Source organism: Falco peregrinus, chromosome 7, assembly GCF_023634155.1.
Source record: "Falco peregrinus isolate bFalPer1 chromosome 7, bFalPer1.pri, whole genome shotgun sequence".
Classification (NCBI taxonomy): domain Eukaryota; kingdom Metazoa; phylum Chordata; class Aves; order Falconiformes; family Falconidae; genus Falco; species Falco peregrinus.
The window spans coordinates 45,164,836-45,190,176 of NC_073727.1; the positions used below are offsets into that span (position 1 = coordinate 45,164,836).

The window sequence follows — 25,341 nt, forward strand, 5'->3', positions numbered from 1 at the left end:
TAGGGAAAGGTCAAGGAATATAGCATGAGCTACTTTTGTAAATAAGCTGGAACATTGCTGTTCTCAGAGAGCTCACAAGTTTTGTCTTCTATATGAAACCAGAACTGGAGCAATTGGTTTTGTGCACATTGACAATAATAGAATAGTGTTTCTCTTTATGAAGAGAAGTAGCTCTGCTCACTTCAGGAAAAGGTATCAGGATATCTGGAAGTTGATCAAAGCTCTGCTGTTGCTCCCTGTGTGATTCTGGGAGCACCTATTTAATCACCCCCTCTCACTGTGAAAATGTATTACGTGCAAAATTATTGTAAAGTTAAGGTATTGCTTCTGAATGCTTTGAAATCTTGAAATCTGCAGAAATATGTATTTTTTTAAATTCAGCTTTTCTTTCCAGTGTTTTGAATTGAAATAAAAGGCTAGAAAAGACCATTACAATAAGCAAGTATAATCTTTTGCATATCAAACACCTGATGATTCCTGAATCCCACAGTTTGATTTAGGAGTTGATCCTGTGTAATGTGCTTTGGTTCTAATGCAATAAAATGTGCATTTCAGCAGGAACCTTATAGTGATTGCCAATCCACTTAAAGCAAGCATTTGCTCAAAAACTTTGTGGATTGAAGTCTAAGTACTTGGAAACCAGTGGACTTAAAATCTCTGGACACTGTTGTTCATATAATGTCTTCAGCTTTAGGGTGTCTCACCACAGAAGCAGAAGATAGACCATGTCCTCATTCAAACTTCCAACTATATCAGCTTGCACAATTAGAGAAGGACCCCTCCCTTTAAAGGTTCTTTTGTGCAATTCAACACATTTATCTTTAAGGAAAAACACGAGCTTGAGTTTATAACTTTATTTCACATTCTGAAGCTTCCAGAGTGCTTGCAAAACATTCATTTCAGACATTGTTTAAACTAGTAGTTAGGTATCTGGCAGCCATACTGGTTATGCACCAGACAATCTGTGGTTTTATCTCCTTAATTCAGGGCACATGAAAAAATGTTTTGATATCCAGTACAGATTTCCAGAGGAAAAAAATACAGTACGTTTAAGCTTCCTTTTCTACATGGTTTACTAAATATAGTGTAATACAAGTAATAATATGCTGTGGAAATTTCAACTGTAATGTAATGTGCACTTACAGTCCAGGAGTAAAAATTTACTCAGCTAAAACAATTTCACTCTCAAGGAACAAGCAGTTTTGGCCAGCGGGGTACACACCACAATGACTCAAACAGTCTGCCAAACTCAATAAGCAAAGGGAGCAGGCTTGAATTCTGCTTTTCACAAGCTCATTAGAATAGGTGGCATCAGCTGTTTGAGAGCTAGGACACCGTGAACACACTTGTGCATGCAATGAAGTTCACCAGATTCAGTAAGACTAAATGAAAAAAAAAATATTATTAATGACTGAAATAACAAAACTTTCTTTCTCCAGAGGACTATTTTTAAGTCCGTAGCCTCTGACCAGCCAAATGCAGTTTGGCAGTTCTATCAGCAAGTCCTCGGTATACTAGAACCCATAGTGTCTGCAGTGAAGCGCTCTGTAAACTTTGTAAATGGTTGTTCTTCTAGCAGTGATATATATCTCTCCAGAAGGAAAAAAGTTGCACACTCAAAACAAAACAATGAAAGCCAGTCAGTAATATACATGCAAAATAATTGGCCTTTACAATAAGGAATACTTGTGGTTTACAGTAAGTAATGCTTGTAAGCTCAATGTTTGTAGTAATATTTGCAAATGCGGTAGTATTAGTCTGGAAGATTGCAGTTTGGAGATCAATATCAGTGCTTCCTGATGGATGCTGAGCGTGGCAAAGGGATGCATGCTGCCAGTCTCCAAAAGCCTGGAAAGTAAGATGTTAAGCATTTTGCCAGTTCTCAAAAGCCGCTGAATCTTCATCCCTCCCAGAAAGCAGATGAGGACTTTTTCTCTCTACAGAAGCACAGGACCAATCCCCTCAATTAGGAGTCCTGCAGCGGGTAGTTGCCCAGCCCTTTTAGGAACAACAGGCTTATTTGTAAGTGAGGAGCAGGGCTGCTCCTCTGCTTGTGGAATTTCTTTACCCTTTATTTGAACATGAAATATTCAACAGGAAACTGACGTGACTTAAACCAGGCCCATTTGTCTGTGCTGTTTCCAAATCCTGGATCTCTCTCATGTCAGTGCAATTAGTCTTTACTAAGCTGGGGGTTAGCTTGACATGATACATGCATAAGAGTCAAGAATACATGTTAACCTCAACTAAATATTCCATCTTTATCTTCATATTCCAACTAATTGTACAATCCCAGTATTCAGCCATAGATGTCTAAAATCTTGCTTTAGTGGAAGACAAGATGTCAGTGAATAATTTGCCAGGAAGAATTAAATGTTGGTACAATTTGAGAAAAGCAATTTGAATAAGGAAATGAGCAATCCCATAGCAAAACAGGAAACTTAATTAAAAGTATAGTTGTCATTCATGCTGCTTATCTTTATAACCAGAACTGGAAAAATGAAACATGAGGTGTTTTGCTCCCATACAGCCTTACTGGGTATCAAAGTATGACTACCTGTTCTGCTGGTTGCAGACAGAATATTCGTTATAATTGTTACCATGCATTTAGTAAGTTGTTCAAAACTTCTCTCTGTGTATATCTTTGTGTACTTCAATATTTTCCCACACTATGTGGAATTTTATACAAACAGCCCTAACACTGAGTCTTTTAAAATCCTTCACAGTCAGCAAAACAGGATGCCTATGACCACAGCCAGGACTGTGATGTTAAATCCTCTATGAGGTCTGCATCTAAGGTTCCTCAGACAGAAGCTGTTCTGTGGTTATAGGAAGAAGGTGGGTAATGGGAGCTGTTCTCTGAAACGTTAATATCCTTGGGAAAATATGTAAAACCAAAACTTTTTTTTCTTTTTAAAGAAAACAGAATAGTGAAATTTGCAAAAATGGGTATATCAGTAATCCCTAATATGGTCTGTTCCTTCAAGAAATGATCTGGGTTTTTATGTGGCAGCATTTTCTTTCCTATGATTACAATTAAAGATACAGCACTATAAATATGCAAGCACATGTCAGAGCAGTAAATTAGAGCCAGCAGTGCAAAGACAAATGATCCCTTGGACCGTGGGACATTGCACTCCAGGAAATCGCTGCTACCTGCCTCTTGGCAATGTATGTCCCCTCCACAATGGCAGCCAGAGACTTCTCAGAGATCTTCATCAAGCACAGAACATTGTTGAGATGATTGAGGTTCCTCCTAAAATGCACATGCGTGTTTGCAGCAAGGACCTAGCTCAGGAGTCTGGGAAAGCTTTTATGATGGTTTCATAGGCGGGAGGTGGGGTTTGTGTGGAGTGGCAGATGCGGAGGCTGTTGTTAGACCAGTGGAATTCAGGTCGACTTAAGCTGTTGGTGGTGCTTCCCACAAGGGTTGTGGTGGTGTTTGTGGGAGTGAGTGTGATGAGCTGACTGTTCGTCTCCACAGGGAGGGGAGGACACTGCAGGAAAGGGTGAAAGGTGGACGCACGGAAGCTTGACTTCCTGGGGAAAGAGTTGGCTTGCTCCAAGGAGGCTTGCCGCTGGAAGGTGAGGCTGGCCAGGCTGAGGTTGCTCCGACGTTCACAGCTGCTGTTGCGGTAAAATCCAGTCCTGCCGGTAGTGTGGCCATGGGAGGAAGGTCTGGACCGACGGCTGAAGGCTGAGGAGCTCCCCTGGGAAATGTGGGCGCTAGCTCTGCGACGGGACAAGCAAGTGAACAATGCCCAGATGATGCCCCCAATCACCAGTCCAATCACCATGGACACTGTGAAGGCGATCGTTATCTGCTCTGAAATACAGCAAAAACACACGGCAAAGTTATTTCATTAACTCTGAAGGATTTTCCTGCCAGAAAATTAATTGAAGATGGCAGCCTCCTTAAAAGATGAACAAACCTTAAGGTCTTTCTAAGTAATACATGAGCTTCACAACACAAACGCAGCGGTTCAGATTGCTGTGACTATATGGTGTTTTTTTCTTTAATTTGCATAATTCAACAACATCCAGAAAGTAGCTTTCCATGCAATACCAGTTTCTGTACCAATGCAAGGGAAAAGTCTTTACTCCCTCTCTAATTCAGTCACACACCAGCCCCAAGGTGTGCTACAAAACTGCCAAGCAGTTCCTTCTGTGGATAGTGAGGCGTGGATTTATGCAGACTTGTCGTTTTGTTTATAATATTTATGTTCTATGTGTATATGTTTGCAAGTTCACCTATTACAACAGCGATGTAGCTGCTGCCATGTCCTTAATGCAGTAAGCCTTGTATTTATTACAACATGAGAACACGTCCCAGCCTTTTACTGCTGAGTAACAGATACTTTAAATCCTTATAGTAATTAATGTAAATTACTATGCCCTGAATTATTATGGTCAGAGATAACCATTAGTAATACTAAGTCTCTTGAATATTTGCCATCACCATAACAGAAGGTAGTAACTTCAGGATTGGGATGCCAACACTGGAGCCCAAAACGGGCAGGATAAGACCAGGTTCAGAATGTTCTTGCAGGGTAACAGCTGTTAAAGAGTTTCCCCTGAATTTATGGTGCTGCACACTCATTTCCACAACCGAAAGTAATGCCATCAAGTCCGAGCTGTGGGAATTAGCCAAAGCAGGTGCTGAAGAGGCAAAAAAAGAACAAGTGGCCCGAGGGACACCTATGGAGAGCAGCCAGCACACAGTGAAGGGAGAGGTGCCAGGCATGGTCAGTGGAACCGGCTTGCACCCCAGCACGTGCCAACACACATCTTTGCTTAAGTCTGGCCTCAGAGCCTAGCAAGGCTTAAACTTAGGGCAGGTCACTGCAGGAAGGGGAAAGCAAACATTTACTTTCCTTCCAGCAGGGGAGATGTAAATGATTATTGGTATAATTGCACTTTAAGAATTAGTTATTATTACCATCCTTATCTACCTTCTTAGTTTTCTCCCTTTAGTGAGAAATTGGTAGCTATGTGATTCATACTTGCACTTGGGGAAAAATATCTCCTTGAGCACCGGAAAGTTCAGCATAAAATTTTCACAGCTTTCTGGGTGGGGACTTCAAGCAGCATTAAATTGGAACCCAGCCCTTGCTGCTGCCCCTCAAACCCTGTCAGAGGGGCAGTGCATTCATCCTTACATGCCTTTTGCAGGTGTGATTCTAGACAGGACCAACAGTGTCATGGATTACTGGCATCACCATTAATCTCCTACCCAAGTTTATTCACCTTATATTTTCTCAGGATAGATCTGAAGTTCCATGAGGCCCAGAAAACTTAAGCTTTGAGTAAGGCACCGATATTTTGGAAGGCTGTACAAACCTCCTGTTGCTTGCTTGTAACCTCTGCTTTCAGATAGATGTATAACCATTATCCTTTTCAAATGGGAAAAAAAAAGACAGGAGAGCATAAAGCATAGGGTATCATTGCAGAGCACTGCTCCCTCTGAGGAATTTCATTCAGAGGCTGACCAGATTTGATCCTAAAATATAATTTTTTTTAGGCCCTCATTTTTACAACTAAGAAACTCTTGACTGAGCACTCTAAAGTCAAAGGGTGATAGTCTGGTGTCCTTTTTGCAAGAACCCACAGGCAGCATCCTGCACTGCAGCTCCTGGCTGCAGATCAGAGCTCTGTCAGCATAAGCAGCCTTCCGAGGAACTCATCGTGATTCTGCCCTTTCTCAGACATCTTCAGAGACACAGCAGGCCTTACTGTGCCCCTTTTGGTCAGGAATAGCCTATTACACTATTTTAATGGATTTAATACATTCTGTTGCTGTTAAATTGCTACTCATACTCCCAAAGGTGGGAAGGGAGAGCTAGGACTTGGTGACCTCCAGTTCAGTAAATCCCAGCGGGTGTCCTAAAGACAGCACTCCCCGAGCACTAGAGCTGCAGTGTGGGTACCCCTACTGTTGTCCCGGGATGGCTGCAGGGAAGCAGAGCAAGGACTAATAATTTCTTAGGACGGTTGCCTTTGCACCTCAGCTGGAATGCTAGTTAGGTTATCGTATTTGAGACTGCCAAGGGAACACCCAGGCACAGGGCTCTGTGCTGTCACCCCATATGTCACTCCTGCCTGGGCCCTCAGCTCCGATGGGGAGGAGGTGAAAGGGATCTCTGCGGGGCTTGGCAGCCTCACCTGTAAGCAGAAGCACAGCAAGATGCATGAATGTACCTAGCTCTGGGGTTGCCGTGCACCATGGTAGGGGTTTGTCCCTGAATCCCTCTGGCCATAATTTTCACCACCTGCACAATTAATTCACACTTCACACTGTTAAAAGCAGATGAGAGAATTGACAAAAGTATTGAGTGCAGCTCTTCGGTCCTTCCCACGTGCTGTTCCCCTGTGCTGGAGGTACAGCACAAACAATTATCCCTTTGGATAATGTCTTAATTTTCTTTAACTTCTTTGATTCTTTTATTTTTCTACCTCTACATACAAATGTAAAAATAGAGGGTCAAATTATTCCCTGGGGAAACTCAGCTGAGTTTACACTGACTATTGCAGTTGCCATATAGTACCCCAAATGCTCTCATTTCCGTTTGGACATACATTTAATCTTTTTGCTTCTTATTATGAGAATATCGTGAGACCTACTGGTTACAGACACTTTATTCTTTCCATTTCCAGTCTCTCCCTGACTTTAGTGGAAACTGTGCATCTAATAGGCTGAACTTGATTTTTGTCCACTCCCTGCAGATGATGAATTTCACCGAAATGTACTTTAGTTCTAAAATCATACGTTGAAGAATTGTAAATCTATGCCCATTGATTTCCTCTTTAGAATGTCCAGCAATCACAGCCCTGAGGTACATTGGAGAAAATACTACCAAGCAGAGAAAAAGATCAAAGGCAGAGTGGGACTTGCTGCACCTGGGATTTTGAGGGGAACAGCTGGCTTCCACAGAGTTGTTTTTTCCTTCCTTAATCTGGGCAGTGCCAGCCAGAAGAGTCACAGCAACACTGACACAGTGTCTCCCAAGGGGCCATCGTAATATCTTACGGTTTCCTGAGAGCTGTGCATGTCATTCTGTCCTCTGCTCTTAAGAAAAAAAAAAAATAAATTTGAGAATAGGGTAGGAATGCTGCCAATAACAATAACAATAACTCCCCAGGTGCTGGTCCTAAAAATATGTTTTGATCTGTATGTTTCTAAGGCTACTCACACTGCCTGCTTTAACTGATTATGCCACCACGAAAAAGATCTGGTGCCCCACCTCAGGCAATTTTGTTCTCTCACCTCTAACACCAGCTGAGGTGAAGAACAAAGGGTTTTTTCAACAATGCAGGACAGACTTTGAGGTACAAAGCCAGAAATAAAAGGACAAAGAGACAAAGCAACCTAATGTCTTAGCTACATTACCTTTCTTATCTATGGTGCTTCCAATGTGTCCATGCAAAAAAGGTTGGAGAATCAAAACCGACAGTAACATGCATGACTTCTGGATGTTACCATCAGATCTGGACACCCAAGCCAGCACATGTCTGTCAGCCCAACACCTACCCAGATCAGGCAATTCCTTCTGAAGTCTCTCTATTCCCTTTTCTCTGATTTTTGCATGTACTGTTAGGCAAATGCAGTGCTACAGGTTTGTCCAAGGGATTATTGCCTCTGCTATGCAAATGTTTTTCTTGGTTGTTGCAGCTTTCTTTAAGGCTTTCATAACTTTCCACGAACTGTATATATGAAGTATATATATCCCATCAAGCTGATAGCTTCTAACAAGTCCTTAACAGTCTATAGAATTTACACAAGAGAAATTTGGATATGTGATTAGTAAAGATGACAGACTGGCTGAAAAGGTGCTTTCCCTAGCATTTGGCCCTGAAACAAGTTCTCCCCATCCAGCTGGGGTATCAGTAGCAAGGCCAACCAAAGGGGGCTCATATCAATCTGTAAGTCTTCTGAGAAGTGGACTATGTTCTCTCCTTCCTCATCTTGGGGTATACCTCACCAAAAACTAGCAACACAGTCCCTACCTGGACTTGTCAGTCCCTGGATCAACCAAAATCTTCATAAAATAGATTTGCTTTTTGTGATGGAGGATCCTGCCTCTATCATGGAGTTTAGCAGGATCCTTGCAGACATACTCAGATCAATCTCTTAATTCTGTGAGGGTTTCATTTTCCTTTCATGTGTATGGACCACATCAGATAGCAAGACATCTCTTTGAATTCAAAACACGTTTGCATTGAGGATTAATTTTCCCAAGGATTCTCTTTCTTGCCCTCAGCTCTGGCTGCGACAAGCTGGAACAGCATTTTGCTCCATAAACTCAAAATTCTCCAAGATGTAAAGTTAAAGTGGGCACAAGGTCTTCCCTGCCCCTTGCTCACAAATATATACATCTGTAAACTTATAAGCTGGCAAAGGGATATGAAGGGATACCTTTCAAAATCATATAAGTAGCAGCTTCAATGAGACCATCTAAAAGCAAGAACCAGGGCAGGGGGGACAAAGCACTGAATGCAAAGGACAGAGAAATGGGAAAGCATCTTTTAGTCAGGCTGTGCACACATAACTTGAATTGGAACTACAACTTTGCCAATAACAGCTAATAAAGCTAATAAAAGACCAGTTAGTTTTCCAAACGTGTTCTGCTCATGCTATTACTAAGTACAAGGAGACAGAAGACACCCATAGGGTGAGATGATACCTACACATTTTATTTGATTTCTAGTGGGTGACTTCCCAATATTACAATCTTCTTTATGTTTTGGAGCTTTTTTGTTCTTGCTTTATTAAAAGAGAAATAAGTAGTTTAATCTTACAGTTACTAGAAGTGGTAAGGTAGCTTGACAGTCAAGAATGGCACTGTTCAGCATTCAAACCCAGATTGCTATGAAGATTTTTTACTCACATTATGTTAGATCAAGATTCTGTTCATTTACTTCAGCAACTGACAGTAATTTTCCCATCTTTCTTTTTTTCCACCTGTCCAAAACTAGCATGAGGCTTCGCGCACCTGACATGCAAACTCTATTCCATGTGGGCTCCATCAGGCTTGTAGGCAGATTGTACAAGTTCATTGATTTCAGCTGTATTAGCAATGAGAAATGTCAGAACATACCACTATGTTTTAGAGTGGGAAAGAGCTATTTTTGTAATTTCAATACAAATTCTAGAACTCTAAATTTATTTGCACTTACATTCTTTCCTTCTCACATTTTTGTGAGCTCTCTTTACTTTATGTGATGTGATAAGCCAGTGACTCAAAACTTGTCTAAGTTTTGTAAGCATTTCAGTATCAGTATTATTAGTAAGCATTCTTCCCCTTGCATGCACGCACGCTTGCGCACACACACATTGCCTTGACAGCTGGTAGAGAGTTTGATCTCAGACACGTAAACATCCAGCTCAGCCTCTGTCTTAGCCTATATTTTTTCCTGAAATGAAAGCTCAGTGACAAAATCTGGTATAAAAACCATAAAAACCAGTATGCAAATTCCTACCTAAACACTGAATAGCTTAATGTAGAGCGCCAACTAGTGTATAAAGCATGAATTGCACCTTCAAATGACAAATCTAGTAACCTGACTAGTAAGAATGGTTCAGATTCTGTCTTACAGGAGTCTCAGTGTCTCAGGTTTCAAGTGAGGTTCAGATAAGTTATCAGTGGATGTTCATAACAGCCTCATTTGTGCAAAACCAGGCAGGAGCAACAGGGTCCATCAAAGTTTGAACAAACTCATAGCATCTTCCTTCACCTATAGAAAACGCCCATCCCTAAGCTGGATAGGCTGCAGATACTTCTCCTCATGCAACCCTGGCAGCACGTTTGGACAGAGGGAATATCCTGGGCTCAAAAAGCCACCACTCTTTCCCACCACAGAAGGTTTGAAGTGAACTATATGAAATCTTACGCCAGTTCTACTTATTCCAAGAAAACTTAGTTTAAAGCTGGGGCTGGTATCAGTAGCCAACTCCTGTGCTGCTGTTGTCATGCTGAGTTGAAAAAAGCAATTTCTCTGTATCGGACAAGTGTTGACATTACTATCTTCCCAACCTCTGCCACTAATCTTATTAGCAAAGCAGCCTCTCATTAATCATTTCTAGGCAGTCCATGATTCAGTTGGGTGGGCTGTGTTACAATTGCTGTGTAATATCAACCAGCTGTGATCTTAGTCATGAGAAAAGTTTAAGAAAGGTCACACATGACTCTTGCGAGATGAGTGAGAGTGACAGGCTACAGCACAAGGTAGTTCAGGTAGTTGTGACATCCAGAAAATAGACAAGGATGGTGGCAACTGGAAAACAGAATCTGTAGAAAAAAACTCTGGAAGAAAAGCAGATTGTGCAGGACATGAGAACTAATAAACAAAATAAACAGAATAGTTAGGCTCTCAGGAATGTCACTGTTCTGCATTCAGACACAGCTTGCTAGAGGGTTGTTTTATTCGGAGATTCTTTTCTGCAACAACAGAAAGTAATTCTTCCACTCCACCTAATAACTAAATAGTTGCTTTTATGTCCACTGCAAATAAAATTAAAAGTACTGGGTTTAAAACAGATCAAAGGAAATTAAAAAATGTGTTTCTATCTGTGAGGACAGGTAAGAACTAGAATAGGTGGTCCAGGTAGGTGGCTCATCTACCCCCATTAAAGATTTTAAAACCCAGTATCAGTCAAGAGTTGTTGTAATATAGTTAATCCTGTCTTGAAAGGAAGATCGGACAGATGACAGCTCAAGGTCCATACTGACAATATTTTGTGCAGTTTCTAAGACTTTCTTCAATCAGGTAAGCAAACAGGCTCCAGAAACATCTAAAAAATTAAGTAAATGACAAGGAAAAAAATCCGCAATCTGTGCCTTTGGATTAATTCTCCATTTGAAATGCGGAAGGGACAACCGTTTATTAGAGGGTTAACTTCATAAACGAGCAACCTACTTAGGAACAAGATTGCCCTCTGCTGGAAATTTATGCTGGAAATCTCTAATCAAAAATCACCTTAATTCTAACAAAATAGGGTGTCAGCAAAAGTGAAAAAGAAACATCCCAACAAAAGATTACACAGACGTTAATAGTACCTCAAAACTCGAAAAACCTCTGAATTATATTGCCATAAACTCTTAGGACTAGTGTTTTGCACAGGCTTTGAAAGGAAGATAGACTGAGGCACAGCAAGTGTTCAGAAGCTTAATGAAGTAAAGCTGGCACAGTTTTGTGGCTTTGCACAAATATCTGTGCGGATGGAGAAGCATGAAACTACATCTGTTCTTAAATTCATATTTCTTGCTATCCACAGTGATGTCCAGAATGATCTCCATGCACCAAAGTACACTTGCTTTGTTTACTAATACCATAATTTGTTGTGATAAAAAGCCGGAAGAGTGGAATATGCCATCTCAATAACCCACAAACCAACTCAGAGGTAATGATCTTCCCTTGATATTACTGGAAGTTCATTTTTACTGGAATGATAAATAAAGAGTAATTGTAATTATCAGAAGGAAACATCTAAGATAGAGATGTCAGCATGTTTAATTTAATGCTTTTGGCGTAACTATATAAAACAATGCAAAGACTCCTTTATGCAGACAGAGATAGAAACTTTGTTACTGTGTGGTTTCATTATGATTCCTAATGCACTACAAAGACAGTAATATAATTTTGATCTTTTCCACATGTGCAGCAAACAATCCTCTGGCCAGGCATTCTTACTGACCTTACAAAACCAGAGCATAAGCCTAAGCTGTATGGCCTCCGCGTGAACCCGAGTCAAACAGTAAATCACAATTTGCCACAGTGCAGTATGACATTACTGTTATTACTTGATTGGTAAGATTATTTTACAGAGCCTGAGGACAAAATAATTTCCTATATGAACAGAGCACAAGTGACTGGAGTGAAAACCTAAAATTAAGTAGGATTTCCTAAAATTCTAAAAATTAAGGAAGAAATATGAAAGTACATATGCTACATTTAAGAAAACAGAAGACATCCGGGTTTAGAACAAAGCACAAGATTTTCAGGTTACTGGGAAGACTGTAGGGTAAGGAATCCACTGAAATCACCTTCAGTCCCACCACAGCAATTCTGTAGTCTGTGATATGAGAAAAGCCTGCCAGGCCCAGACACAGCTTCAAGTAGAGCTCGTCCTTACTGTGAGAACCCGCAAAAGGCCAAGAAACATTCACACTGAAACCCAAAGTTTTATCAGAATATAAGGCACAATATTTTAAAAGATAGAAAACTCAGAGTGACAAGGCACATTCTGAGTACCTTGAGACACTAGGTATACTAGAAATAAAGACCAGATCTCAGCCTGCCAGCACATCCTACAAACAGTGGCTCTCAATGCAGTGCTTTTCGGAGATGCTGCAACTTCTGCACATTTGCCTCTAGGTGCCAAGTGCTCGTTTCCACCACCAGAGAGGCAGGACCTTGTTTCTGCTCCTAGCTCTTAGCCGTGCCCTCTCTCTCCTTCTCCCCCTGCAACCTTCACAGCTGCTTCCAAGAAAGGAGCAATCTTCCCTTCCAAATTTCACACATTCTGTCCCTCTTACTCTCCATTTTAAATGTACATCATGTATTAACATAGATAAAATGAATGAAAAAGATACGTACAGCATAGTGCCTTGGCAGAAGCTGAAGGAAATCTACTGGGACCCAAACCTGCAAGGTTTCTCAGACGCAGTCTCTTCTCACTCAGAAATATACTGCCTTGGAAATACTGCCACAGAGTATTCTGCTGACAGGTCTAACTTGTGTATTGCCTGTTCAAAAATAGCCATCAGTGAAAACAGTGTTTAGTGTTTTCTTCATGGTCTCATTATTTTTTGAGATTGCTAAAACTAGGGCCTTCTTCAGGTAAAAATTAGGAAGTTGTACAAAGTGTAAGAATGAGAGGAAAAGGAGCTGTTTGTGACCTTCGCTGAATACTGATCTAAAATTTACAATAAACAAGTATTCAAGGAGCAGGAAGAGGGGTCTGTGTTTAAATCAGATTTTCCTGCTCTTTTCACTGCAGTAATACCTAGGCTGCGCCCAGTAATGCAATACAGATGTTCATATGTAGCAGTACTGACTCTTCAGTTAGCTATCTCCAGTTCAGAAATTTGAGCTCTCCTTCTTCCAGCGCTTCCAGTGTGACCATTAATCCGTTTCAGAGATTTGCTTTGCACCAAATATGTCCATGGATATCTATTTCAGTGTGGGATAGGAGACCTAATTAAGTAGTATTCACAAGAATCTGTGCGACCACAAGCAGATAAATGCTGGTATTATTTCTAAGTGAGATAATTACTGATCTAAGTATTAGTCAGCTCCTGATGACCCACGACAGATGATCCAGGCTGGAGACTCCGTGTGAGGTAGGGCATTGGTGTTTGTCCCACAGTGGTATCTGGGAGGCTGTGTTTGCACCAGACTGGTTCAGGTCCTACTTGTCTAGAGACTCCTGCGCTTCTCAGTCAACAGAACCATCCAGGGTCTCCTTCTTCATTTATGCTCTGTCTGCATAACACATGGACCTCCCTCAGCAGCCATGTGTTGGATTGGTTGGCTTCGTTGGTAATGGAAACCCTGAATAACTGAGAGATGGCATCAATAGAACATAATTTTTTAAGGCAAGGGGTTTAAAGTTAACAGATGTCAGTTAAATGGTCAAATATTCCATAAGTGTCTGTTAAGATGCTGGATTATGAATTCAAATATCTGAAAAAGGGATTTAACTTTCTTCTGCAAATAAGATGCTACAGAAGCAAGGCAGAGGCCTCTGCTGAGAAGCAGAAACTGCCCTAGCTGTTCGCTTCAGAAAGCATGTGTCAGAGTCCAAAGAAGTTTTGCATTGCATCAAACCAACTACTTTTTTCTGCCCCAAATATTTTTCTGAAAATTTCCTAGACATTATTTCATAGCAATGCTGTATATATTTGTATTGTTGATGAAGTTTTGATCGAGTTTTTTTGAGTGATAAATCTTAAGTTACTGTTGTCTCATTTTTAGTAGATGAAAATTAAACTTACTTAAGTGTTTTTCCCATCTCCTCAATTAGAAGGGGAATAAATTATGTTAGAAGAATAATCTAGGATTGCTTCGTGCTAACTTAACTACTATGCAATAGGTTTCAAAATCTGAATAAGTGCCTTTTATTAATTTTTTATTGGAAATGAACCTTCTACCTTGAAAAGCAGGAATTTGTCTGTACTAGCTGTTATTGATAGTCTTCTGATTTTGTTTCCCCCCGCCCCAGACAAAAGGGTAGGGTTGTGAAATGAAGATAATCTTGCAAATGCAGGAGGGTCAATCCTGAGTCTTGGTTTTACTTCGTGCTCTTGTTTTGTGATTGTGGACATTTCATTCCACCTTTATGCTTCAGATTAATCTTCTGTGTAAGGGACATGGCACCGTGCAAAAACACTCATTTGGTTCACAAAGATTTTTGACTCCTGCTTAAATGAATTATAATGGTGAAACTGGAATTTGTGTATAAATACAGAGCATTTTCCTTTGACAGGTTCCACAAGAACTGAGGCAGAACCATTGCATCCACAATGTGCTGAGACTAACTCATCTGAATATGAATCCTGCCAGGTTCTAGCAGTTTAGCATGCAGCTACAGGGAATTTGTCTTGGTGAGAAAGCATGGCACTAAGCTCCTTTTATTATGTGGCACATTCACATGCCAACACTTTCACTGGTGTAGTGCTTGGAAGAAGAAATATGCTGCATTTCCTAAAGATGAGATTTCTGTATTTGGTAGATAAATAAAGAATGATGCTTCTAGCAGCTCATGTGACAATGAACAGCACCACATCTCAGTCAATACAGTAGGTGTAATTGCCAAAATGTATATGCACTGTGTGTTTGATTAATATTTAAACAATACTCTGAAGAAACTTTGCCTCTTCCTTCTACTACCTCAGATCTGTGTCCTTCCTGTTAAAGATAGTTAAGCATCTGATAAATCAATGACTGTATGGGGGGGTGGGGAAAGCAGGAAAGAAGCAGTAATTAGGATGCAACAAAACACAGCCTGAGGATGACAGACTCACTTTAAAAGAATAATTTATATACAAGGAAGAAATCGTGCTCTGAATAGACAGAGTGCAAGAAGAAGACTGGTCTCTTCATGACATATTTTTTTGCTTTCATCCAACTACTGTAATACTCTGTTCTTTGGGCTTGCCAGAATAAGGGAAAGGAAAAAAATATACGTCCCTCATTAATATCTACTTTTATCTCTCTGACAGGCCTTCACATAAGATCTTGGAATGGATTTATGTATTATCTTCCTAAATGTAAAGGCTGACTATTGATATAATCCCCTTTTGTTCAGTAATGGAAATGATGACTTTCACATGCTTGTCAAATCTTTTACTTAACTGAGAGCAAAATAAGCATAATCATATTAAATATGGAATTGTTTGATCATTCTTCCCCTTGAGAATACAGTATATGATTTATCTGATAAATTTGTATATAGGGTTTATACAAAACAATAGTAGTCTAGTAGCTGATACAAAATGGTACCTCCAAAAGCTAGCTTCAAAATAAAACACACCATGAAGTTAAGACACAGTTCTGTGTCCTGGAGAAATTAGTGTGGTCAGAGGATTAGATTTGACATATGCCCTTGACTCCTGTCCCTGATGGAGCACAGAGAAAGTGCTGGCTTCCTCCAATAACTTGGCACCAGCAGAAGCAGCCTTAGAAGGTGCAGTGCAGCATCTCCTGCCTGGCTGCTTCAGACCCTCTGTAGCAATACTGGAATACAGGGAAGCAGGCAGACACAGCTCCGGAAACCAGTACTGCCATGTGCATGAGCAAATCAGCCCTTCTCAAACACAGCCGAGGGGAAACAGAGACGTGGCATATCCTGAAGCTGAGAGGGGGAAGACGAGCAATGCCTTCCTTTTTAATTACATCGCAAGTCATAGATTTATTTCTTGTTTGGTATAAGAATATTTCTGGAGAACTTCGGAGGCAGAGCCAGGGACTCTGAGTGCTACAGAGGAATGAGGTTCACTGCTGTCGTGTTGCCACTGAAGGGCTGCTGTTCAAACACAGTTCCCGCCATTGCTAATGCTTCACCATCACATCCTGTCTTTTATCTTCCTTCCGTTAAACCCACATCCTTGCTGCTATTTCTCTCAGTATTAGCACTATTTATATGAAAGCTGTGTCCTGTTTGAGTCACTGGCCCAGGCTGCTCTGCTGCTGCCTTGTGACATATCCCAAGTCAGCTTGCGCTGTGGTCAGGGAAGCTGGAAATGGGAAGATACTCTGGTGACCTTGACCTGGTACACAGGACAATAACCCCTTTCCTTACAGAGATCTTAACAGGTCTAAGCAGAAGAAATGTGGTATGTGTGGGTCTCCCTCACTCCAGCAGTCCTCTAGCTACCATGATCATTATAAAAATAATGTGGAATACGTAAATCAGCTTGTGACCTCTTGAGCACTTGAGACGTGATCTAGTTATGTAACAATTTCTACATCTCTATCACAGGATTTGCATGTGTGTCAGTATCTCCTCTGAAGGGGAAAAAACCAAACTGCCATTAGTCAGGGGACATCCCGATTGCTCCAGAAACCATGCAGCAGACCTTACTCTGATGCTGCTGGGCCTGGCTGGGGCGAGGGGCGTTGCACAACCCTACAGCCTCTACAAGAGGTGAAAAAAACCCTCTGTCTCAGTTCCTATAGAGATGAAGCTGAGTTCTACTGCTGTTGCCATTATTCGTTTTTGCCTGTGTAATATGTTCTCAGGGTCTGTCTGAGGCCCCAGTGCATGTCATTTGTAACAGAAAAACCAAAACTGGTCCCTGTCCTAAAAACTGCTGAGCTGTGTTGGATTTTCACAGTTCTGATTTCTGCAAATTCACCATGCAGATACATTGCAATTATTATGAAAATTAACATGAAAAAAGTTACTTATTCAAGTGAAATCTTTGGTTAAGTAATCTGGGAATATGTCTTCACTGTTAAATTTGTGGCACCATGTAATATTTTACTGAAGAGCAGGAGGGAGAATCTGTAGGTACACTAGATTTAAGACTGGTAATAAGAAGATAAACATTTCAAGGATGTAACATCACCATAAATATCTCATTGTCTTTAATAGTGTTGTTTAAATGTATTTTATATCTGTGTTGTACATCTGCTCCTCAGATAAATGTACTTGAAAAAACTCAGTGTGTTTACAGCAAGCATTTGCAAAACCAGAACCATCTTTCTGTCTCATTCTGTGTCACATTTTACCTCATAATCTTTCTCTTGACAAAATTTTTCTCTATTTTTCAAACAGGGACTTGAAATGTGGAGGAACCATCTGTCTTAGCTTCCAGAAACCCAACTGAAAACCTGCCTCCCGGTGTGCTTATTTCCACAAATGTCTTCCAGGGCATCCTGCCTGCTCTAAGTTCAAGTTGACCATAGGAAGATAAATCGATTCTAGTTTCTCAGTGAATTTGGGAAGAATCCATGTATTTTACTCCATGTCAGGATCCCTACCTCAGGAGTCTGAACACATTTTGAAGTTGATAAAAATTTTGTGCAGTGTTGGCAGGTTTTTTGTAGGAGGAGTGGGAGGAGGCTTTATGTCACTGTTGCCTTTACTCAGCACAGCTACACAGCCACTAAGCCAGCTACGCTTGCAGCTGCATTATGTGATAGAAATGGGGAAATCTGCAGCCCCAGGGACATGGTCTGTCAGATTGACACAAAGGGGTATAAACAGACTCTGCTTCTTTCTGCCCTATACCTTAAATTATGCACTCGCACCATTCACACAACTAGACATTTCTAGTACTGGGAACATTTTGAACATATTTTAGAGGAATAATGCTCTAATTAGTCCATCTGATCAATATCTTCTGGGCTAAGAACCAAGGAAAGAGTCTCGTCTCCAAGGCTATATATTTCCACCAGTTTTCCTAGCCATTTCATGCAGTGAATTCTGAGGGTTTTTTGACTAAACTAGGAAATGCATCCCTCCTTCCTATTTTTTTTTATGTGTTAGAATACTATTATATAGGGTTGTCCAAGTTCACATGCCACCGACGTATACTAGAACCAATCAATGAGGGTATTTGGATTATATGTTTTTAAAACAAGCTTTTGTTCTACCATCAGTAGATGTACTTGGCTGTGAAAAGGCGATGAAAGACAAGCTCTTTTTGTTATTAGAGGTCTTAAGGGTATGGAAAGGTAGTTTTTGAGATGTAAAACTTCTGCTTTTTTTAAAGGCTCCAGCTTGAAAAAATAAAGGAAAAAATATTAGTCAGAAGATGGAAGGTTAGGCAAGCAATAAGGAACTAGCAGGGCTCTAGAAAATGTGTAATAACAAACCTGGAAGTATGATGCATTTGTTTGATTGGAAAATATAGGTGGAGAGCTGGAAGAAGGGTTTGTTCATGTACAGTTTGCTCTCATATTAATTCCATCATGATGGAAACAGAAGTCTGCTCAATGATTTGAGTCCTTTAATATCACACACCATGAGGTAAAGCCCTGAGCTGCAAGTCCTGAGTGATGGATCAGTACCCCTGATGAGCCAGAAGCCACTCTGAAATTCAAGTGTTAAGCAAACAAACTTGTTAAGGTAATGCATGATAAAGCACTCAGGGAAGCCTGAGCAGGAAGATTGTTGCTGTAGACTTAGTCTGTGTATGCCAGATGGGGAGATGCAGATTCAGTGTGAAGAATGCATTTTATACATATATATGGCCATCTGTGACATGGGAGAGGTATTAGTACAGGCTCCCAGCCAAAGAACTCAGATATATTCTTTCAGATACATTTGACTTCACCAAGTCAATATGGATCGTCCCTTCCTCTGACAACATTTTCTGGATCCATTCTACTTCTTCCCCTCTCACTCATCATGCATTGATGAATTTGGCTTGCTTTTAATTTTTATTTTTATTGGGTAATTTTATCTATGTTTATATACCATTTTAATTAAATGCAAAAAGGCCATGAGGTTAAAGAAATGCAAACCTGACAAAGTCAGTTATCACTGGAATACAATTTTCATGTTTGTCCCCAGTATGAATGGAGAAATGCTTGCTCAGACATCAAAAATAGCATAATGGTTTGGATCACAGCAATACTCGTATTTGCACACTAAAAGTCTCTACCCTCATTTTCAGTCTGTTTTCTGAACAGAACAATGTGCTACTACTTTGGATAAGCATTGGAAGCAATTGTTCCCTAAAACTACATCATGAGGTTGGAAGAAAGCATTTTGCCTCTCACTCTTTTGTTCTCCCATTGGGGCCACTTCTAACAGCAGGAACCTGTGAAGTCTGAAGTTGTTGGACTCCAACGAGTGGTTTCAAAAGAAAGAAGCTCACTTGTTCACGTACTGTTTGCAATCTTTTGCAGACATCAGTGATCTAACCCGAAGACTCTGCAGGAGATCATATCTCCTGTAAAGACATTTATTCCTTCTGCTATGAGCTCCTTATGGTGTGTGATATGCTGCCAAATATTGCACTTCTAAAATCACTGGCAAAACACGTGTTTCCAAAACATGAAGTAACAAAAGGGAGTCCAACTGCAAGAAAAAAATGCCAGTTGATGCAGTGTTTTCAATCACCTTACTCTATTTTGGCTGATTGTCATAAAAAAAAATACCAGGAAGAATATGCACGCTACAGTGAAATTTTGGAAAGGGAGAAAAGGGAATGGAAGAGAAGAATTCAGGAAATACATCCTTGAGGTTGATACTGCATCTGAATCCAAGGCTCGAATTTTGTCATGTTTTCCTACTACTTTGATCTGCTTCAGCTCTGAAGGTCTTTTCTACTAAGAAAAATATCTGCAGTGGTGTAAAGCATCTGTAAGCGGCTCTATGTCACACCTTCACTTCCTATCTGCTAGCAAAGCAATTGCATCTGCAACTTAATGAAGTCCTCTGCCCTATTAACAATGCCCAGTCTACCAGGATAAAGGCCCTCTGAGTACTCTGGTTTGTGCTGGTCTTTTCCAGCTATCCAACTAGGAAGAGTAGTAGCCTGGTAGAAGCTACCACTGCCACATCTGCTGTGAAGTGCTCCACAGCGGGCTTCACATTGTAGCCTTTTTGTGTCCCCATCCCCAGCAGGACAGCTGAGGCAACTCACTGAGTTTTTATTTGCTGCTGCTAAAGCTAGGCTGGAGGGCACAAAGTGTGTGAAGAGGAGCAAAGGGAATGAGGAGAGATCACCCCGTGGGTATGCTGGAAATGTGCTGACACAGTCATCAGAGTGGAAGATAACAGGCTTAACCTGGCCACCACACAGGCAGTCAAATGCTTCTTTTCTTTCTTGCAAAGGACTGAGCTGGATTTGCTGCTGTTGCTTCTACTCCACCATGGCTACCACCCATGAAGGATCCTGTAAGAGAAATCAGATCCTATGGCTGTTGAGGTCGGATATCCCTGTGTCTGACAGCTATGTTACTGTTTGTGCCAGTGCTGCCCTTCACAAGTCTCTTAATGACACAAAGTCCTTAACCACTGTTCCGGCTACATCAGTGAAATATCACCACACAGTGTCAGATGTTAGAATATGCTCATTCCTAATGATCATCTCTTCTAGCAGAGTATATAACCTGACTTCTTACAAGCAAACAGAAATATTTTAATGAGGAGAAGAACAGTGGATTGAGGGAGAGACAAGGCAAAATTTGACATTATATTTAAAATGGTGAGTGCATTTGTAGCTTATAAAATCAGGTGGTAGTGCTCATATTAGTGTCGGGCAGTTTGCAATCTTAAAATTCTGGAAGACAACTGATGTATAGCTTTGTTTCCACTCACTGGACAAATAACACCCTGGATTACAATTCAAGAAAAGAAAAATTGTCCTTAATGTTTTTAAAGTATTAAATTGTAATATTGCATTTTAAAATAGATACTTGAGTAAAACTAGATTGAAGGATAGTTTAGGGATCTACGTTTATGTTGATTAATATCTGCTTACACTTTTTCTCTCTGCTGCTGTCATATTGATCAAATGTACTATTTAAATTAAATTTCCTGATCTGAAAGTATATTACTATCTGCACTGGAGAAATAGGATTGTTTTGAAGCCATTTATTGTATTTAATTGTGTGCAACTGAAAATGCTTTTAGGAATTACAAGAAATGCACTCCTGGTTAAAATGGAAACATCTTTGCTCCCACTGTTACCTTGCAAATCAAAATGAACTCAATAAAGGCTGTATTAAAACAGTAAAAAATGAAATTAGCAGTTGATGGATGGGGACCAAACCCTGAATTTCTCACTCAGCTATTGCCAAACCTCCTTTTGAAATTAACAATTAAAAAATAATTGAGATTCTCTGTCTGCTGTCCCATGTGATACCAACAGTGCTGAAGTTCAGCAGTGGCTGGCTTTAAGCGCTTCGCTTCCTACCTCTGCCAAAGTACCATACTATGGATTCCCACCACAAGGGAGGGTGACTGGAGGTTACACAGCTTCATAGAAGCTGGCACCTGAAAGAGATGAGCTCCTGCATCCTTGCAGTAGCTCAGGCAACTTGTCTGAAACAGGCATGTATGTCTACAAAGACTGCAACATCTGTACTAGGGAACAGCTCTAGCACGGTGAGAATTGGAATCCCAGTTTTGCGCTTGTGACACATTACATGGAGGATATTTGCTGATGGGGTCAGGAGCTCTATCATGAAACTCATGAATTTAAAAAGAGGAGGTTAACAATCCTTTTTTTGCTAATGTTTTACTCCGCTACATAATTTAGCATTTAAAAAAACCTGCAGATTGATGATGGTGAAGAATGAATTCAAAAGAATTCCTGCAAGAACTGCAGCTAAGCATGTTACCGACTTTCCAGGCTGTCACTGACTCTGCATTGAGCTTGCAAAACAGTGTGCTAATTTAAAAAAAAATTAGATTATTTTTTAAGGTCTTTGCATGAATATAGTGAGAGGATTTAAACTACTTAGGCAATTCACACAGCATGTGTATACCTTGGTTCATCTATACAGCTTTATTCATGCACACTTCCACTAGCCTGGAGCAGTCATAGAAAGATTTATATGTGCTCACACATAAATAAGTGGAAGACAGTTTAGCTTGCTCATTATTTTAAAATTCTTAGAGTTACTTTTAAGATACTATTCTGTGAAGTTATCATTGGACAGCTTTAGAAAACAGGATGCCTGCATATTTCCAGCTGTTAGACAATAGGTGGTTTCTAAACTTGTAAGGGTTTAAATATGATTATGAATAGTTGCTTTGGCAATTTTTTCAGCATTTATTCTTTTCTCACAAAGTTGGCCCCTTTCAGCAAACCTTTGTGCACATGTTAAGTTTATGCTTTGGCCAAAACCATGGGAGCTGCTGAGAAGTCACACACGCATGGAAAAGGATCTGCATCTTGGTAATCTATTCACACTCACAATGCTATATGGTGAGTGGCTTAGAAAGACAGTGGAGCAGCTTGTAAGCCATATCCTGAAAAATCACAGTTTCAAGTACTGCTTCCTCATGTAATAAAGAATTCTATTTTATTTATATCTATTATTGGTAGTTTTATTTTTAGCTCAGGTCATGTGTCTCCGAGAATGTCAGAAAATACATTTCTATCATTTTAAGTGAAGCTTCCTCACAGTGAACTTGTGTCAGTCATCGTTTTCTGACAGACTATATAATATCCCTCCCTAGCCTACCACATATGATATACCTACCAGAAAGGAAAAGGAAATGTTATTAACTCTTCTAAAATCTATCAGAAAAATAAGAAAAACCTAAGAGTTTTCCTTCCCAGAACCTTGCAAGCTCATCACAGAAACCCAAGCTGTAAGGTTCGTCTGCTGCCAGAGCATAAGCAAACAGGAGGCCATCAGGGCTGGGTACAGTACCAGTCCCTGGCAAGTCAGGTGGGCAATGGCGGTGGAAGGTGATGCTGGCCCTTTCAGCAATAAGGCAGCTCATGTGTGTCCTGCTTTGTGCTGTCAAATGCAGCTCTTGAAACTGAAGGAGGGGGGCCTGGCACACCTGGAGCAGTACCTTAAATGGAACAACAGAGTAACAGCAGTACCAGCAGGGCCAGCCGCTGTGGAATGTAAATATTCACATCTTAGGTACGTTTTTGACTCTTCGTGAAGATGGAGAACACCTTGGACACAGTTTGAGCAGTATGGCTAACGAATCCTTAGAGTTTTGTATAACTTTCCTATTTCTTGTGTATGTTTCCATGACACTGAAGCAATAATTTACCTCAGCATAAAAGCAAATCCATAGTTACAAGGGGCAGCACCATTTACATAAAGATTATTAAAGTAAATGTTGATGGAAGTACTTTCATTTTTGTTCTGAAAGAGCCATTTTAGAATTACATGTAGTTCCATTCCACAAAAATTATATTCTTCAGAGTCCAGCAGACAACCTCCAGCAACAAGAGACTCTGAAACAGTAATAAGTATTTTTTCCTTAGTTAAGACAACGTCCAGCAACAAGAGACTCTGAAACAGTAATAAGTATTTTTTCCTTAGTTAATCCCTAAGTATTTCTCAAAGACATCCAGTATCATTATCTTACTCTAGCTGAAGACAAAAAAATTGAGTTGCTCATGGCCTCCCAGTAGGAAAATGTATGTCATTGCAGGAAATATGTGAATGGCATCTGACATATTTCTTATGCTAAGGAAATGAATCTTCTTGTATAGTTATTTTCCACGCTTTTCCCAGGGCACTTCTATGCAATGAAAATCCTATTTTGCTAATGCATATTATTTTTTAGTTTTATATAACACACAGATTCCTGGAGGCATCATTGCTCTATAGCAATAATATAATAGACAAAACCAGATCATATGGTTCACTGAAATGTTAAATGCTAATACTTGTTAATTTTAAACATAGCAAGTAACAGAGCTTTTTGGAGGGAAAGGTTCTCCACAGTTGCACAGAATCCTTTAGGATCAAGTCACTGGATCTAATTACCTTGAATGAATTTCAGTATATTTCCACCCCAAACTCTATATGTTTCAGTTAATGAATCATTCCCAGGTTTCAGTGAAAGAAAAGATTCTTAATGGACAATAGTCAAAATATATATTGAGGAAAAAGTAAGGAAAAACTGATCACAAGACACCACAGCAAATTACAAGTAATTTTTCATTCCGGAGGCGTAAGCCTTTATTCCAAAGTTTGCAACAGGTTTAGTTTTTGGTATCCCTTTTTCATCAGAAGAATAAACAGATCATGTCTGACATGTAGGTACATCCATTAAACACTTGAGAACGTCTACCTTATCTGAAACATACTGAAGTCAATAGACACCTTTTCAACCGACTTCAGTAATGAACTTTGTCAAACAATCAATTCTGCCCTGGCACTTCCTGCTGTCTTGATTAGTTTAAAAACATGATAAAACTTTGTCAAAGAAACATTTGGAAAACAGCCTTTTGCACTGCAAGAAATACAAAATCTATTCATTACTTTTTGCTTCCAACATGAAGCTTGAAAGTACCTCGATGTATTTTTTTAGGTAATCACCAGCAAATCTCAGCATCTACTGTAACAAGATTCTAGAACAAGAAACAAAATCCTTACCCCAAAACTTTGGTGGCCATGTGATTGGAGAGTAAGTACTGTTTCTATCCATAACATCCAAATAACAAATACAGAATAGTATATCCACAGAGGCGAAATGGGTTTCTGAATGTTTGAGATTTAGCAGTAGAAGCAATGCTTTTGTGCTGCCAGGGAACTGTGTTGTTTGCCTGAAAGGAAATAGATGTATCACGTTTCCTGCTTGTGGACTCGAATTAGTAAGTGTTCGCCTTATCTTGGAACACCACATGGTTCCCGAGATGGGGAAATAGTTTCCTCCTCGTCATTTCCTCAGCCAGAGCAAATTGACTCAGAACAATACCAAATCTCCTCCTCCTCTGAAGCTTTTTGAACCTCAAAATGTCCAGAGATAGAGATGAGAATTCCTCTTTCCTTTAATGATTTTCTATGTTGAAGACCTTACCTTCCTTAAACATTCAAAAGCATTTGTATTCAGTTGGAATTTTCAGTAAGGAAGAAATATGTCAAGAGGCTTTTAATAGACACCATTTCATTAGTCTATTAATTTAGGGTATGAGGATTGTTCAGTATTTGCCATTGTTCTGCGGGTAGTTTGAGGAACTAGCCGGGCCTGACAGTGTAAATGTAGGCATGAGTGTTTTAATGAGTGTACTTCAAATTTCCTTTGCCAATTCTTTTCCTTTCCACACCCCATTCTAAAATATGAGTTCCTTGGAACACAAACAGGCTTTGAGCTAATTGTTTGGGCAGTTTTAATACAATGCAGTGTTAATTCCCTGTTGGAATTTGTAAGTCCTGCTGCTAAATATAACAGCAATAATA

The 25,341-nt window shown here is 40.1% G+C and overlaps 1 protein-coding gene across 1 annotated transcript; it reads right to left on the bottom strand.

Annotated features, from left to right (window-relative positions):
- Positions 1–839: 839 nt before the first annotated feature.
- MYCT1 (MYC target 1) lies at positions 840–24,728 on the bottom strand. The gene is made up of 2 exons (XM_027796911.2): positions 24,538–24,728; positions 840–3,826 (listed from the first exon to the last, which is right to left on the bottom strand). Exons 1-2 carry the CDS (start codon positions 24,587–24,589, stop codon positions 3,294–3,296), a joined length of 585 nt encoding a protein of 194 aa, XP_027652712.2. The 5' UTR covers positions 24,590–24,728; the 3' UTR covers positions 840–3,293.
- Positions 24,729–25,341: the final 613 nt, after the last annotated feature.